General features: G+C 42.3%; 1 protein-coding gene across 1 annotated transcript in view; it reads right to left on the reverse strand.

Moving 5' to 3' along the window:
* Positions 1-407: 407 nt before the first annotated feature.
* traf4a (tnf receptor-associated factor 4a) overlaps positions 408-16,923 on the reverse strand; it is a 37,445-nt gene continuing 20,929 nt past the window's right edge. The window contains exons 2-7 of the mRNA XM_085184574.1: positions 11,298-11,349; positions 7,770-7,874; positions 7,515-7,676; positions 5,919-6,080; positions 4,791-4,946; positions 408-4,213 (exon numbers count right to left, since the gene is read on the reverse strand). Coding sequence (XP_085040700.1) covers positions 3,581-4,213; positions 4,791-4,946; positions 5,919-6,080; positions 7,515-7,676; positions 7,770-7,874; positions 11,298-11,349 — 1,270 coding nt within the window. The 3' untranslated portion in view covers positions 408-3,580. The remainder of the gene's footprint in view (positions 4,214-4,790; positions 4,947-5,918; positions 6,081-7,514; positions 7,677-7,769; positions 7,875-11,297; positions 11,350-16,923) is intronic.

The following is a 16,923-nucleotide window of genomic DNA, read 5'->3' on the forward strand; positions in this document are numbered from 1 at the left end:
TATAGTCCCAGACTGATTGTTGGGTGTTTCTGGTTAGCAGACAAGTTAGTCTTCCATGCAAAATAGGAGACCACAGCAATCTGATAGTGACCAAAACAATCACAAGGAGGAAGCACGTTCTATGGGACTGATTTCACCTGGTAACTACTTGCCAACCAGTCAGGGAATACACATTTTTCCCTAGTAACTGGATGCTACCAGGTTTTTCTAACCAATTTCTAGGCCTGTGTGAGTAAGGTCTAAACATATAAAATAAGCATCACTGACTTTTGTCAGGGCACTGTCACTGACTGACAGTTTGTAAAGATGTGGGAGGTGCTAGGTCACATTTGCAAACATACCAGTATACATGATGTCTGATGATTTAATTTAGTGGACAAATGTGATCAAAAGATAAAACAAAACAATTATAATATATGGTATTTTATTTCAGTTAAGAAATTGACAAGCACTCATCAGTCAACATATTAAAACATTTGTGCCACGTGTGCAAACTCACACGACGGCTCCTTAAAATAAATACTTTTAAGAGGAAATAATACAGACAGAATATGTGAGGCTCAAACCACACGGACGAACAAATTCTCCAAATGTCCAAGAGACGAAAGGGTCTGAAAGTTCCCAAAGTCACCCCGACTCTCCAATGAAAGGTGTTTGTATAAAACAGCTAGGTACTTTTAAAAATACAGAATCTTACAAAAAGTTTTATTTTTTCACTTCTTTAAATCACTGGAAAATATCAGCTGGTATTATGACAAGAAATCAGGAAATTTTTCCATGTATAATCATAAAAAGACAGAATGTGCTTCTGCATTTTTACATTAGTATTCACATACATCGTGAGTCAACTGCATCGAGAAAGTCCTCCACACCTCGGATGGTGCTGTGATGGAGAGTGATGTTTAGCGCAGGGCCGCTCCCCATTGTTGCATTATGCATCGATCTTGCCACCTTTTCAAAATAGCTGCAGTATACCCTCAACGCCCAGGCTACGTAAAACACACTTCACAGCCAAGTGTTCATTGTCTTTATAGGTTATATTAAAAACAGTGTTCACATTTCTGTATATAAAAACAAACCAAAAAAAGTAAAAAACAATATTCTTTTCCACAATTTGTCATCTTTCCAATGGTCCAAAAGAAAGAGAACAGCCATCAACAGGAGAGGATTTTACAAGTTACAGTACAAAAATGTGATCCCGGTGGTAGCACATGAAGCATGCATGTGTTTATGTCGCCCTGCTCAGCCCTAAAACCCTCATGCGAAGACATACTGTATAAAAAGGCCACATGGCTTTTCCTTCTTTTTTAAATGCACAGGTACTCCGACAGCTGACCTCTTTGCTCTGCTCATCCGAAGACCAACAGAAGGTGAGTTTGTTTTTATCTTATTTGGGACTCCACTGTAGATAGGAGGCCTCTAAGGGTCAGTACGAGTGTTTGTTTGGTTGAAGCTACTCACACCGGGGTGGGGGGGGTGGGGGGTCAAACTAGCTAAAAATACAAAGTCATGGAGAGGTCCTGTGATGGGAAGAAGAGACAGACCTGTAATTTCATTGTTGGCAGGTGAAAAAACGCTTTGAGAGATTTTGAAAGCAAACATCTCAACACTGAAAAACCTTTGACACACCATATTTTCTCAATGGAAAGAGAAAGTTGTACAGTCGACATGACTTTAATGTCCTGAATGTCCTTTTTGGACTTTATAGTGATGAAAGGTTTGTGAAGAAGAACCATTTCATAATATATTTTTAACATTTTTTTTTTATAAAACAATCATTCTTAACCCGTTGCACTGGAGGCCGTGGTTGGCCTGATGAGCTTCGATGCTGTGTGGTTAGCGGACCATAATCATTTCATAACCAAATATGTCATCAGTCAAATGTTTGTATGAACAAAATCCAGAGATACTTGTCTGCTCTTGATAATCAGATCAATAGTTCTTGCTTTGCAAGAGACGATCTGACTGAACAACTGTTGCACTGAAACAACATGAGCAGGTCTGACTGGGAAGATAACGTTAATGTTTCAACGGCTTGCTGGATATTTATTGTTTCAGTGGTTTAAGTCTAGCAGTTGATAACACTCGTATCTTTTGTTACAGCTGGTAGGTAGTTAGCTTATCAAGAGGAAAAGCAGTTAGAAAGCGATGTATGAGTGGTTTACAGTTTCTGTGAGCATGCTAGGACTAGCTTGGTCCAACTTTACAGTACACCATACATACAAGACACCACACTGTCTGGCATTAAGGTGGACTTCAAAGAAGTATAATATGAGTGACTACTCCTCTGTGTTGTCTAAAGCCATCCACAACTGAGTAATCCCCACATGACTGTTGGCTACAGTTGCTTGAAGGCTAGCAGGAAGGCTAGCTGTTAGCCACGCTAAGATTATAAGCTATAGCAGCTGTATCTTTTCCAAAGAATTTATTTTCTTATTCAAGCCTAATCAAGTTGAGTAAGCTGGATTGGTAGTTCAAAAGGCTAACCTAGAAACTGTGATCCACTCATGCTTGCATTCACAACTACGGCCAATTTAAACTCACCAGTTAACCTAACATGCAAGTCTTTGGACTGTGAGAGGACACCGGAGCACCTGGAGGAAAGCCATGCAGAACAGCCAGCCAGAAAGTTCAAATCCAGAACAGTCTTGAATCATTATTCCATTAAAACATGAAAATGATCAATATTTGAGCTGGAAGTTTCTCACCCGTGAACACTGACCTGTTTGTGTGTTCACAAATCTCACAAGCAGTTCTTACTGCGTATTCAGGGTTCATATATACTGTATGAGCACATGTACAAAAGGCAGTTGGGCTTGAGCTTGAGTTCTCTGCTCCCACTTCTTTAGATCATCCCAGATAAAAATGGGACATCTCTAAAACAGCTTCTTTTTTTCCTTTTTTCCTACTCTTAGTGTAGAGGCTAATGAAGCCCTTCAGCTTTATTTTATATCTGTTCCATAATCTTTTGTATGGTAAAAACAAAAACAACAAAAGCATAACTTAAGATAAACTCTTTAGGCACTGTTTGATTTCCAAGGCTTTCAGTTGTAGACTGTGATTAAAGGTCAACAAACGGAAATTGAAAAAAAAAAAAATTAATAATAAAAGAAACAACAGAGATTGATGGCTCTGCAGACGAAACACTTTCTCTTCTCTGATATATCAAGGTCCTCCAAGTCCACTTGCACAGCCAGACAGACTCACTACAAGCTCTGTGGTGGAGAAGTTATAAGGGCAGAAAGTGTCTAAAGCAGGGGTCCCCAATCCCAGTCCACGAGGGCCGGTGTCCCTGCAGGTTTTAGATGTGTCCTTGATCCATCACAGCTGATTTAAATGGATAAATTACCTTCTCAACATGTCTTGAAATTCTCCAGAGGCCTGGTAAAGAACTAATCATGTGATTCAGGTGTGTTGACCCAGGGTGAGATCTAAAACCTGCAGGGACACCGGCCCTCGTGAACAGGGATTGGGGACCCCTGGTCTAAAGGGTAAGTCTGTATAAGTTCTCATGGTTAAGTTTCAGTTCCAGTCTTTAACGAATCTTTCTCCTTCATAAACAGAAAACAAAGTTTGCATCTCAACCCATTATCTTCTGGGGAATCTCTATAGAAGCCTTGATGAAGATGCAGTTGTCCCGGATGTAGTTCCTCTTCTTGATCTCCTCGTGCGAGATGAACTTGGGGTAACCGAAGCCCAGCGTGCTCTCGTCCAGCGAGTTACGGCTGCTGCAGGGCTTCTGGAAGTTCTTCCAGTTAGGGTCGGGGTTGAAGGTCTCCGTGATGTGCTGGGGTTTTGAAAGCGACGGGTCGCTCTGGTCCAGAATGGAAAACGTCACCTTGTAGGAGAAGGGCCACTCCAGCAGGTTGTCATATTCTCCGGGCAGCACGCGGATATAGACAGAGAGGTGAGAGCCCTCACCACTCCCGTTACCATTGAGGAAGGCTGACACCTGCAGCTTGTAGCCATAGCGGTGAGTGTAGAAAGGCGGGCTGAAGAACTCATGGTTACTTCTGAGTTTGGCCTCTTGGAGTTTCCGTGAGTAGTCACTGAGTTTCCAGATGAGTACGCCATCGTGGCTTACAGACAACTCCTCCATCTCCCTCCGCAGCTCCAGGATCTCCTGCCGCTGACGACCCACCAGGTTACACATCATGGTCAGGTGGGACTTAGTGGTGTCTTCCAGGTGACGACCAATAGCCAGTTTGGGGCACTGCAGAGAACGGGGAATCTGATTATAAAAACAAAAATTGGCTTCCCATCAGTGTAAAAGAATGCTTTTGTGCTAATCCTAGTTATTTATAGTATTTCTCCCAGGTTTTATACAGTAGGGGACACTTAAAACATCCTGTGTATCAATTAATAATAAAACAAACAGTAATATGATGAAGATGAGCATGCTCAGACTGCAAAGTGAATCTGCACTCTGCTTTTGTGTTTGTACTTTCCATCAGGCCATCTTTAAATAGAACAAGTCAAGCTCTCCAGATGCTTTTTAAGTCTTAACAGAACACCAAGCCGGAGTTTGGTGCTCATCAGTCACTCTTCCTCGAGCATATCCACATTTCTCCAGATTGATGTGGGTTTTATAAATAGACAGAAATGCACTGTCAGAGTGTAGAAGTGTTGATCTCATTAAAATAGACCCTACAGCCACAGCAGTGCATGTCGGAGAAGAGGAAAGGCAATACTTTGGACACATTTACCAAGGACCAGAAGTTTCCTTCTTGGACAACAAAGGCAAAACATTTGGCAAGTCATCTCTTAAGGTCAAATGATGCAGGTCTTACCCTGTGTTTGCACCCGGCATCTTTAAAGGGGCAGAGAACGAGGGCGCTACCGCAGTTGTCCTTCATATGGTTAGCAAGGTCCTCTCGGGCAATGTTGGGTGTGCCGCATTGGTTTGGGCACTGGACAGGAAAGCGAGGGCAGTGGTACTGATGGTTCTGCAGAGGACAGACAGCATGACCAGTAAGAACACAGACTGCACACCAAGGCTCAGATTAATAGCTGTACAGGGGAAAAGAAGCCCTTGAAAGTACCCCCCAAAATACACTTGGGTTTAAAAATGAGGCTACAGACATAAAAAGCATAAAATTATTTTTATTTTAGCTTCAAAGAAAAGAAAAGAAGCTATTTGTTATAGTAAATACATTATGGTTTTAGATCTACAGCTGAATAAACCAAGTAAAGCAGTGGATCTGGTTAATTGTGATTAACATTTTTATACATTTTCATCCGTTTTATAAATGTCGGCTGATCATTTCATCAACTGATTTCATTAAAACTAGTCTATAAAATGTCTTCCATATCTTCATGTGACGTATTAGATTGCATATTATTGTAAATTAGTGTATGTTGTCATGGTAAAAACAGCAGCTGTTTGAGATACCCCATTATAGACTAGATGGTGACATGAGGAAGCAGGATAACACCTATCTTTGTAAACCAATTAAATGAGCAATACTGAGAAAAGCTCTGAATATCACGTGACAACGGAAAAAGCTCTTCAACTCTAGTGTGTGCTATGACCAAGATTGGATTATTACATCTTGGCCTGTCACGTGGGGGAGGGTGACACTGACTGCTCTGCCTCTGGCCAGATGTGTGCAGCAGGAGGTGCCTTCCCCATAACAAAAGCCCAGAAAGAAAAAAACAGCAGCTTCACACTAAAAATCCAGCTGCCACAAGACAGAGACACCATAAATGGAAACATCCTTCAGCTACAGCAGGTTTTCTCTTTGCCATCGGGCTCCAATAGGCTGAATTACAGACAGAAGATAAAATGTGTCTCTGCACTTCATTTTGCCAAACATAATTATTTCACTAATAAAAAATAAATACATTTAAAAAAAGAAATTAAGGAGCTTTTTGGGGAAAATCACAACATCTGGTCATAAACTTAATGTGAAACAGACCTGGATTGTGTCGAAGACGAACTCCTTGCCGCAGTACTTGCAGGGCTGCGTGCGTTTGGGGCACTCGGCCATGCTGTGTTGGGACAGCAGGCGACGCATCATCCTCGCCCCGCACTTGTTCTCGCAGTAAACGCTCTCTTGAGGACATACGCCCTGGTGATTCTGGAATGAGAAAAATTAAAAATTAGATCGGGGTTATGACAAAAATCTATGATTCAGACATGGAGGTGTGCATATTTGATGGTGTCTTTTATTTAAACTGCATTTTAATTAACAAAATAATGCCTGTTAAAATTGGGTTATACTGAATGTTATTGCAGCAATGAACACAGCTCTCCATCCATGCATAGCTACTCTATTCAGTAACGAATCATGGGGATCTAACTGGATCTTAATCTAATAACAAAATGTTCACCAATTATATCTAATGGTGTCCAGCACAGAAAGCAAAACCTTTTTTTTTTTTTACCCATTTTATATTGCTAGATTTGTGAGGCAATTTAGTTCCATTTATTACCACTGGGGATACTTTTCCAGTAGCCACGGGAACTGAACTGAATTAATTTAATAAAAATAAAAACTGTATATTCAGTTTTAAAAAATGACCTAAATAAAACAGTCAAACATTCAAACTTTTTTTTTTAAATTCAAATTAAAGTGTTTCTGCCACTGAACATTTGTTTTGGCATTTTGCTAACTTTCAAAACTTAAAATTTCACATTACACATGTCAGAATTTTGACTTTTTCCAAATTTATGCATCTTGAAATTTCAACTCATTCAGAAATAACTCCTCATTTTCAGATAATAACCTAAAATTATAAGATAGAATATAATATAATAATAATAATAATGAATAATGGATTGCATTTATATAGCGCTTTTCGGGGCCCTCAAAGCTAACAAATAGATAAAATAGAATTAGAGATAAATAAGTCATATTTAATAAATGACAAGTTGAATGCAGTTGCTAAGAGTAAATGGCAACCTCGAGCTAACATTAAACAATGTGAGAAACAGTGTTAATGAAGGAGTCTTGAGTCCAAGGCTGCAAGGGTAAGATATTTAGTTATTTTATAAGTATAACCAACTTTGTAAAAGCTTTAACAACCTATTTTTTTTGTCTTGTGAATAAATGAATTGTCTGAGTACTACTGTTAATCTCAGCATCTTAAAGGCACATCCATACAAATACTTACAATAGATATTAGGATTATTGGTAAAGGTCAAAAGTGTATTAATGTTCCTGTAATATTGGGCAAAGGGGAAAGCAGAGTAAACAGAGGAGGGGCAGGCTGGCAGTAATGACAGAGGTGCTAGTGAGAAGCCTGGATTACTTCAGCTGTGGAAAACACTTTCAGCATGAAAGACACGGTTATATATTCTTTCTTTCTGCCAACACACGTGTTATTTCAAAATAGACCTAGACTCTCTGAGGGCTCTGACACACGTGCATTCACTTTTCCTGCTGCTTTCAACAAAGACACCTTTCATATAACCATGGAAATCATGTGTCGTCACATGAAGTTGTTTACAATGAGAGAGAAACCAATAAAAATGATTAAAAAAAAAAAAAAAAAAAGTGTGAGGTGCTTACCTCATAGGCTTCGCCGGTGAACTCGCTGCCACAAAACTCACACTTGACCTTGCGCTTGGGGCAGTCGTGCTGCAGGTGGTCGGGCAAGTCGCGGCGCGTCAGCTTGACTGAGCAGCGATTGGGGCAGGGTATCACATTGAAGGCGCAGGTGGAGAAGTGGCCCTGAGAGACACACAACGGGTCATCAGAATCACCCCACATGCTGGGTGCAGCAGTGGAGGAAGGAGGCATGTATCAGAGGGCATGGCTTCTTACCTGCAGCTGCTTCATCTGGCCAGTCCAGCGACAGCCCTCCTCGCTGTGGATGCATCGGATGGGCAGAGCCAAGATCTGCTGCTCCAGCTCTGGGTCTGGGTAGATCTAAACAGAAAAGCAGGAGGAGGTTGGTGTAGCAGATCCCAGGATGTGTCTCCACTGGTTAAATGCATGTGGCTTTGACAAGTTTTTGCTACATTTTTAAGCTTTGTCATTACTTTGAGGGTAGGAAATATGGGATAAATGAGACACTGGTTAAGTGAATAATGGGAAATCATAAACCAGAATACAGACACTCAGTAGCTGCTCAGTTACACACACTGGAGATTTATATTGCAAAAAGGGTAAATGCAGCCCTCATCAGACTGCAGCACAGTGACTCGAGCCAAGCACTGCAGTGATAATGAGTAAGTCTGTCGTTTTATGGGACCTCTGAAAGAGTCAGAGAGGGGAGAAAAGAGGAAAAGATTTATTTATTCTTGGTCACAGAGCGATAGGGATGAGTCAGTTTTCTGCCCAAACACCCCAAATCCTTCCCTACAGTACGCTGTCCAGAGGATTTACGGCTCTTTCGCTGCATCCCTTGTGCTGTCACACGAAGCACGGGCAGAGCACTGATCAAACAAGAAAAGCCACTTCCTCAAAATGTCACAACAGCCCTCCGAACAAATAACGGCTCCCAGAAAGTGCCCGACTGCGCTCACGTGTCTCTGCCATCGCCAGCAAGTTAAAAATTCATTTGGAAAACGATCGGCAAGGAAACCCTCGTCGTCTCTCTCATTGTTTGCAGCAGCTTTGTTAGGAGATAGACGCCTTTTCAAGTGTTTTAAAGTACATCTCTGAAGTGAAATGACATCCACAGAAAGCGACTCCATTTACACTGAAGGAGCGGTTGAGATTTCAGTGCCATGATCACATTCTCTGAGGAGAAACAAAGAGCAGAAAAAAAAGTCCTCTAAAGCACACTGAAACACTCTCTCATTGTTACAGTCTTGGAATTTGCAGGAGGACGGCAATAATGACCTTTTAATAAGTTAGTCGCAGGCATATCGGGGGGGAGGGGGGGGGTAATCTCTTTGGAGCTCCAAGTTGGGGGTTTATTCTGTCTGCTGCAGCAATTGTTGGCCGTGCACTGCTGCTACAGCAGAAACAGTGCAATCCTTTAATGACTGCAACACTGTTGTTTCTGTGGGAGCGAGGTTGTGTTTGTGCACGTTTTCGAAGGACAGTGTTCAGCGAGCGTTACAACTACCCTGACAGGGACCACCAGGATGGGGTAATTTACAGGCGACTGGGAGCCTTGGCAAATAACAGCGTCTGACAGGTGTGCCATGAGCACATCCTTCCCGTGGGGAGTCCCTGCTATTACAGGCGCCTTCATCGCTCTGAGCACAGCATGCAGACCTGCACTGCTGCCCCGCTGAGCCTGCTGCAGCTCGAGGTTAAACCCTGATAATTTCCTTCGTTTTTTAATGAGTTTTAAGGTCACAAAAATCATCTTATTCCTCCCCGCCTGACGGTATCAGCTTTCATTAAATCTTAACGATGATGAACTTCTATTGAGTGCAGTCATCTTTTTCTTTTTCCAGTGGCTTTGATTAAATGAGCTTTGTGCACACAGAACAAGATCATAAAGAGTAAAGCTAACAAACTGCATGGGAGACTTATCAACTGAAGCCTAACGCTGCACTGAAAAGGAGATGATCCTTTCCTGCCCCTTATCCTTGTCTTCCAGTCTCTCATTTTGCAGTGGGGGTGTGGGTGTGTGAGAGCCAGCCGCCAACTCTGAATACAGTTAGTCATTATCTTTTCCCCCTGAGCACAATCTGATTAACTGCATTTATTGTTCAGCTGAAATTTCTTCTGGACATAAAGAGATGTATTAAAAGAGGCGAGGGTGGGGTGGTACTAGTTTTAATAGATTTTCCACTGACTCTGACTCTCAGTTAAAACAAGGATCTGTAAACTTGCTTTCAAAAATTCAGCTTTTATCACACCATTATAAAGTCAAAGCCATCATCCTAAAGCAGTTTTTCTGATAATTTGCATTTACATCCGGATTCATGACTCCATCTTTATCTAATCTTTGTACTCGTCAGACATCTGATTTGCATTCGTTCCTAGTCAGGCCAGTGTAGCCCAGTTTATTTACATCCTAAAGCAGATGAATGCAAACAAAACAAAAATGCTACAAAGCTAGCATTAATTATTCTAGCATCTAGTGGCATGTTGTTACATTGATCATCTTCAGTCTTATCTGTACTCTGTGTTTAGTGCTTTGGGCAAATGCTAGCGTGCAAAATTTCTCAACCACAAGGGTGATCACAGTTAATATATCTGCTTAAAATCTGGTTGCTAACGTGGTAGAAATTCTGTACAAATGGTCAATTCTTTGATGTGGTGCACATCAGCTTGGTCGCACAAGCATTTTAGCACACTCACGTTACCTCACTGTGAGCTGTATCATGGCTATTATCACCTTTGGCCTTGCCAAATAGAACTCTTTGAAAACTTCCAGTGTACAGACATCCATAAACAAGGCGTAACTGAGTTTAAACATGTTCTGTTAAGTGTTTTGTTTAACTTAGGTAATGTTGTTCAGTTTGCACATGACACAAAAGACTGAGGTTTCAGGAAGATCTTTTATGCTGTCCATGTCTCAAAGCAAGTCATTCCCCATCGGCTTTTGGCAGAGGGTATTTTTGGTCGCTCCCTTATTTCCCAAAGGAGGTCATCGGAGTGGATGGATCCACACCTTTTATCTGACACAGATTTTATACCAGGTGCTGCTTTTCTTTTTTTTTTTTTTTTACATAACCATCCCATTTATCCAGACTTGGGACCAGCACTTGGACTACCATATGCCCCTCCGAGCCTGGGTTCGCATCTGCCCCTGGGATCGGAACCATACAAACCAAATGCATTAACCACTACATTATGGGGTCATTTGTTCTCGATAGACTTCCATGTTAAAATACCCCACTTCACATCAATTAAAAAAGGTTTACAACCTAGAACTAAATATATTTGACCTCTATGGATATTTTCCTCCTTCAAACCAACTAAACAGGGTCTGTTTTTTCACATACTGCAGTAGGGGGTGTAGCTGGTTTGATTGACAGAAGTGTAACCACTCAGTGTTTGCTAGGCCACAGCTGCTAATTGGAGTCAGTGAAGTGAACCACTCAGCTGCGTTTGTGCTGTTATTGCCTTTTGGAGCATTTTCAATGGAAATTATCGGGACTTGCTCTTTGGTATAGCCCGTCCAAGATATATCCAATAATTAGCATTAATTAGCAACTCCAACCTCTCATCTAAAATATGCTAATTTGCCCCTCAAAAACAAACAAACCACAAAAAAAAAAAAAAAAACATGGCAGAGGACAAAACACATGTTGAGGCTTCCAAATGTGGTGGGTTTGGTTCATGTTGTTACCGTGCTGATTTTTCAACTAAGGAGGTGCTTTTAAAAATACTCCTGCATGTGTGGGTTTGGCTTTAGTTCGGGATTAGGAGTGTCAGTCGTACCTTGGCATAGTCTAAGGGCAGCTGATCCTCCGGACACTTGAAGACACCCTCACTGCAACAACAAAAAGAAAAAAAACAGAAACAAAGAAAAGTTTAGTATTGAATGAAAAGAAGACAGAGAAAACAAGTTTAAAAGCAGACATTTTAAAACCACACTGACCCTTGGACAGAGCTAAAAGGCTCTTCCATAATAGTCTGAAAGAGCAGCGTTGCTCTGCCCTTAGTGCTTCTCTGTCTCTTCACATACACTTTAAAGCTGAAAAGTTCTCTGACTGATCATGCTGCGTGACGCACTCTCATGCACAGTGATGTCAGATCTGTGAGCTGCTGACTTTAATGACATTGGCTCTTCTGTGTTTGAACCCTCAGAGGACACGTCTGCACAGATTTATATGACTGCAGAGGACAAAACTACACTGTAGAGCTTCATCTGTTTTTCTCTAAAACATAAAGAAATGATTGTGAACCCCACTGTTTAGCTTCTTTTTCCATTTCTCTTTTTGCTCTAGTACCACAGCCAACTTAACAAAGTTCTTGTTTTAACAGGCTTCAGTTTTTCTCAGTATACAAACTGAACCTCGCCTTCATGCTCGAGGCTCATCCTCGGGACGATTTGCCGATCTGCTCCCGTAACAGTGAGACGACTATTTTCTGCATTTTTCCCCTGCAGTAGTAAAACCCCAAATAAGACTTGAACACCCACTTTACTACATACCCCCTGTGCAGTTTTTGTGGCGCCACAGAAGTGCATTCAGCAGCCCGTTTAAGGTCCAAATGAGTGAGTGCCATGGCTCATTAGGGCAGCCGTCTCCCAAACTCCCAGCCCTGATGTTGTCATAAAATATTCACACTTCTAAATAATAGAGGCAGCAGCCACTAGGGGTGAGCTGCTATACAGCGCAGAGGCTCACAGCTGCACAGCAGACACTTCTACACACACAAACTTAAACAGACAAAAAAAATTTTGAAAAAAAGGAGGCAATCATTGCTCATCTCCTGAGATTTGAACCCTGTTATGACTGTCTGGAGCCTCCCTGTTATTTTTGAGTCACACATGTTATTGTTGAAAGTCAGGCCATTTAAAAGATGTCACCTTGTGAATCTGCTCATGACAAACATGATCACACGATCATGCTCAGGCTTCACACTGCTATAACGGTTTGTTTTCACACAGTTTTTCTACTCTTTTCTCTGTGTGTTGTCAAAAAGGGGTGACCTCCGTAAGTACACACGTGCTCCCCCCCCCCACCTGCTATGTAAACCTTGTATTTGTGAAGGTCAGCCAATCAGACCAAAGCTTAAAACAGCAAATTTCTTACATATGAAAAAAGTGAAGGGGTCAGGATGAAATTATTTATTTAACTGTAATATATGCAAAGCTACTGTAGCTGAAGCTAATATTAAAAATACAGAGCTGGAAATCACTATAACTGGTCCTAATTTCAGCAGTGGTTTTGCCTAAAACTACAAAGAAAACAAAACGGCAGGGGAAATGTGTTCTGCACAAAAGCCCTGAAGCTTCATCTGACCTGTGCAGAAGCCTCTTATAACCCCGACCACGGCCACATTATGCTTAAACTAATTAAGGGACAATCGTATGCAAACAGTAAGTGTATGCCTTTTGGTGCTTTAATTTGCTTGGCAGTGTCACCTGACTGTAGCTCCCAGAGGCACAGGGACATGTGACAGGGCGGGAGTGCATGTGCACCCCCCATCTAACCAGCTGCCGTGAAACCAGAGAGTGAGCAGAAAAGGGGGGCGGGTGGAGAAGGTTAGGCCTGAGATGGAGGATGGAGGGAGGGTTGATGAAAAAAAAAGGGGGGAGGTTAATGCATGACGAGACAGCAGTAATTCTCTTCCATTAGGGTCACTGTGTCAGCAGGGAGCTGGAGACCAATTAACAAACCCACAACGGGCTGTAAAAGGAGGTCAATCGATTAGAGGCTTCGAGAGCCCAGTCAGCATCTCGTGTGGTGTGAAATTATTTACAGTATTCGTGGCCATCGCAGATTTAGAAAGCGCTGCCTGTCCCACAACTGTAAAGCGAGAGGAGATGGGAGGCGACAGGCTCTCCGCTCTGGACAGGGGGTGATGTAGGCGCAGGCAAGGGTGGTGGGGGTTTACAGCCCGAGGCCCCATCCAACTCGGGCCATGCATCTGACACACAGAGAGGCAGACAGGCGAAAAGAGCCTAGTCACAGACTGTCAAGATAATTCCTTCCCCGGTCACAGAGAAGCTCCCACAGCTCCCACACATTCATGTGTTCGGCCCCACGAGCGATAACGCTGCCCGACTCTCTCGGGTCGCTCTCGAATCGAACTGGCTGTCGCTCCATGACAGCACATTAGCAGTGAACAGCGGGGCTGATGTGAGACACAGCTCCGGTTCAATTCATCCATCTTCTCTGCCAAACAATTTCTCTGGCTAGCGAGAGCTTTCTAGAAGAAATGAAATATAACCCACAGATTTGGGTACAGTACAGAATACTCTGCTACAGGACTGCTTCGAGCGACAAGTTTACTACAGCAAATGATTATTTGGATATTGATACAAATTCATTTTAAGCATTTATCTAAGAGCACAAAGAAAAGACTGGAAAACTGGTAGAAAGATCAATGGAAAGTTGAGCAGGTTCTTATATTGTGCATTTCTACTCACTTGGAACACTCCAACCACTCCAGGATCAAACTACCAACCTCTAAGTTAGCAGTTGACCCGATCTACCTACTAAACTATAGCCACCCTAAGGTGAGATTCGAACCCAGGACTCTACATTATCCTTGTGATACATCTTGCTCAATCCAGTGAGCTAAAAAAAGCAAAAAATAGTTTTTTCTAAATGCTTGATGGTTCCAAATGTGGACAATTTTCCGTTCAAACAATTTTCTCTCGTATAGTTACAAGCACTGCTTTGGACAGATGTTTAATCCGACAAGCAAAGCAATCTGAGGACGTCACCGTGGGCTGCGGGGAATTGTGCACTTCTACTGGACCTTGACATTTTATAGCACTTTACACAGTAAGCAATTAGCAGATCAGTAGTAAAAAAAAAAATTGCACAGGACAGCCGCAGCCTGACTAAAGCTACTATAGGGTAAACATTACTATTAAGCAAAGCCTTGAGGGTAAACTTGAACTGTGCATGTGAGAACTCGCACCCCACAAACTTCTTCTGAAACGAGTTCGTCATAAATGTGCATAACAGTCGAGATGCTGGTAAACAGCGTTTCGGGGCTGTGTCGGGGAGTCACGAGGGAGCAGCTTAAGAGCGTATAGCATGCAATTTAACACAATCACTTCATTAAAATTTGATCTCCTCCTTCTGTCCACTCAGCTGCTCTCAGGCATTTTTAATATCACCTTAATTTCACTGGCAGGCGACACCGTCACATCATTTTAGGGGGTAGAAAACACATTCCCCCCACTGCAGGTGAAATACACCCACCCACCAATTAGCCCTTAAATCCCTCTTCCCTCTAATTGCCCTCTCTTTCTCTCCGCTGTCCTTAAATCTTTTCAGGCCCAGATTAAACAGTCGTTCATTCATCCAGCTGATACCACGAGGACAGCCGTCACAACATGCTTCGTCACTCTGCGCGCAACTCCCGACAGGCAGACGGTGAGGAGTACAAATCCCTCAGGTTTAATCTCACCGGTGCAGAGCGGAGTGGTGTTTTTCCAAGAGACAGCGACCGGCCTGCAGGCCACACAGAGAGAACATGTTGGTGACAGTCTGCCTCAGAGTAACCTTGAAGCCTGCTCTGTATTGACTAAGAGAGAAACTCCTAAACAAACCCTTCTGTGTTTGCCATTGTGGCAGGCAAGGGCTGTCGAGACGCACAAAACAAACTAAATCAAAAGCACGAGAGCTTCGGAGAGCGCCAGTCTGTGGCACATTAACTCGCTGAGCAGACTTTTGTTATTGAGTCAGATAGCTTCGGGAGCCTTGACTGAACTGCCCACTTATCTCTCGCCGGAGCTCGCTGCCAGCTTTTATGTTCATCCTTATGCTAAACCCTTTTGTCTTTTCAAGATATAACCAGGATTAACTTTAATATGCACAAACAAAACCTTAAATTCCACCAGTGCGCTGCATGAAGGCTTTGGGTGTCACAGCTGAAAATCTTCTCGTTTCCTCTCAGGAAGTTGAGGGAAAACAAGACCTTTGTTTTATCTCATCTAAAGTTACGATAATCCCACAAATCCATCTGGTTTTGGGTTTATGTGTGCAAGAAGTCAGGACTTCCTTCGTCCAAGTCTCGCATTTTGAACAATAATGAGTACAGATTTCACAGAGACATCAGAGCATGAGTTTTATGGTTCAACTTCATTTAAATGATCTCCTTTTTTGCAAGTTTGGGATACTTGATACAAAACAAAACATGTACCTCGAGTTTCACACTGTACTTTCTAATATATATTTTTTTGTTTTCTGATGTTTCAGTTGCAGGATTAGGGTTTAAAATCACAATCAGTCTTTCTCAATACAGAAAGACACCTTTTCAATAACCATTAAGTAATTTGAGAAGATCCGTTTCAGCTAATGTCTCCAATTGTTCAGCAGGCCTGGCCAAAATGTGCCAGCGGTACTCAATGAGTCACTCTGTCAGTAGAGGCGCAACCCTCTGGGAGCTGCCGGTTGCTAACAAAGCCCCAGAGTTCAACCGCACGACCAGAACTGCAAGCGAGGCAGCAGCATTCTTCGTTTCCAGGGTGTGTCAAACTATATGTGAGGCGGGCATAGCGCTTACATGTTGAAGTAATGAAGATACAAAAGAGAAAGTAATAAGGAAAAGATTAGAGTTAAGGTAAATCATTTTAACCTGGGTTTTTTTTCCCATGTGAGGGAAATAAAACAATCCAGCATGGACTGTGGACTCTGCATCCAACAAACTAGATAAAAACAAAAGTGCTAGCAGATTAAAGGAAAGGAACAACCTCCAAAACGCAAAATACAGGCAAAGATCGGACTGTACTAGAACGTCTCAACCATTTTTACACGTGGACTCCAGTGCTGAGCCTTTTCATAGGTTAGATGTGAAAATGCAAATATCCCTGCACAAAGCCTGCGTGATATCCGAGCGTGGAGGAGGGAATAGTCTGGAGAATTCATAGCAAGCGAGTGCCTCCACCAAGTTTTACCCGTGAACTTCCCCTCACCCAAAGCAAACAGACTATTTCCAGGAATTAGAACAGGAAGGACAACTACCTGTTGTTCGTTACATGTGGGCAAGAGCAACTTGGGACGCTGCCAGGACCCGATAGTTGTCATCACAATATATGGAAAGCAGAAATCTACACACGCAAGACTATCAGGGAAATTACAAGTGTGACAGCTACTACCAGTTTAATGAGAACTTCACACAGAGAATTCTAACCGTTTTTCCAGAGATTTAACAGTTCGTTCTTATGTTTTTCCAGCTGCCTCTGAAGCTGTCTGACCACAAACCACAATCGTTGTAATGTCTTCCAAATAAGAGTGGAGGAGCAGCTTTGCAACAGAGCTTTTAGAACAATGGGATCAACATAAAATACAAAAACCAACGACAGTCAAAAGGTTACACTGACATCCTTCTGCACACCACAAACTCAAAGGTTACAATTAGTATTGTTAGTGCTGCAGCT

This window comes from Neolamprologus multifasciatus, chromosome 14 (genome assembly GCF_963576455.1).
Source record: "Neolamprologus multifasciatus chromosome 14, fNeoMul1.2, whole genome shotgun sequence".
In the NCBI taxonomy this organism is placed as follows: Eukaryota; Metazoa; Chordata; class Actinopteri; order Cichliformes; family Cichlidae; genus Neolamprologus; species Neolamprologus multifasciatus.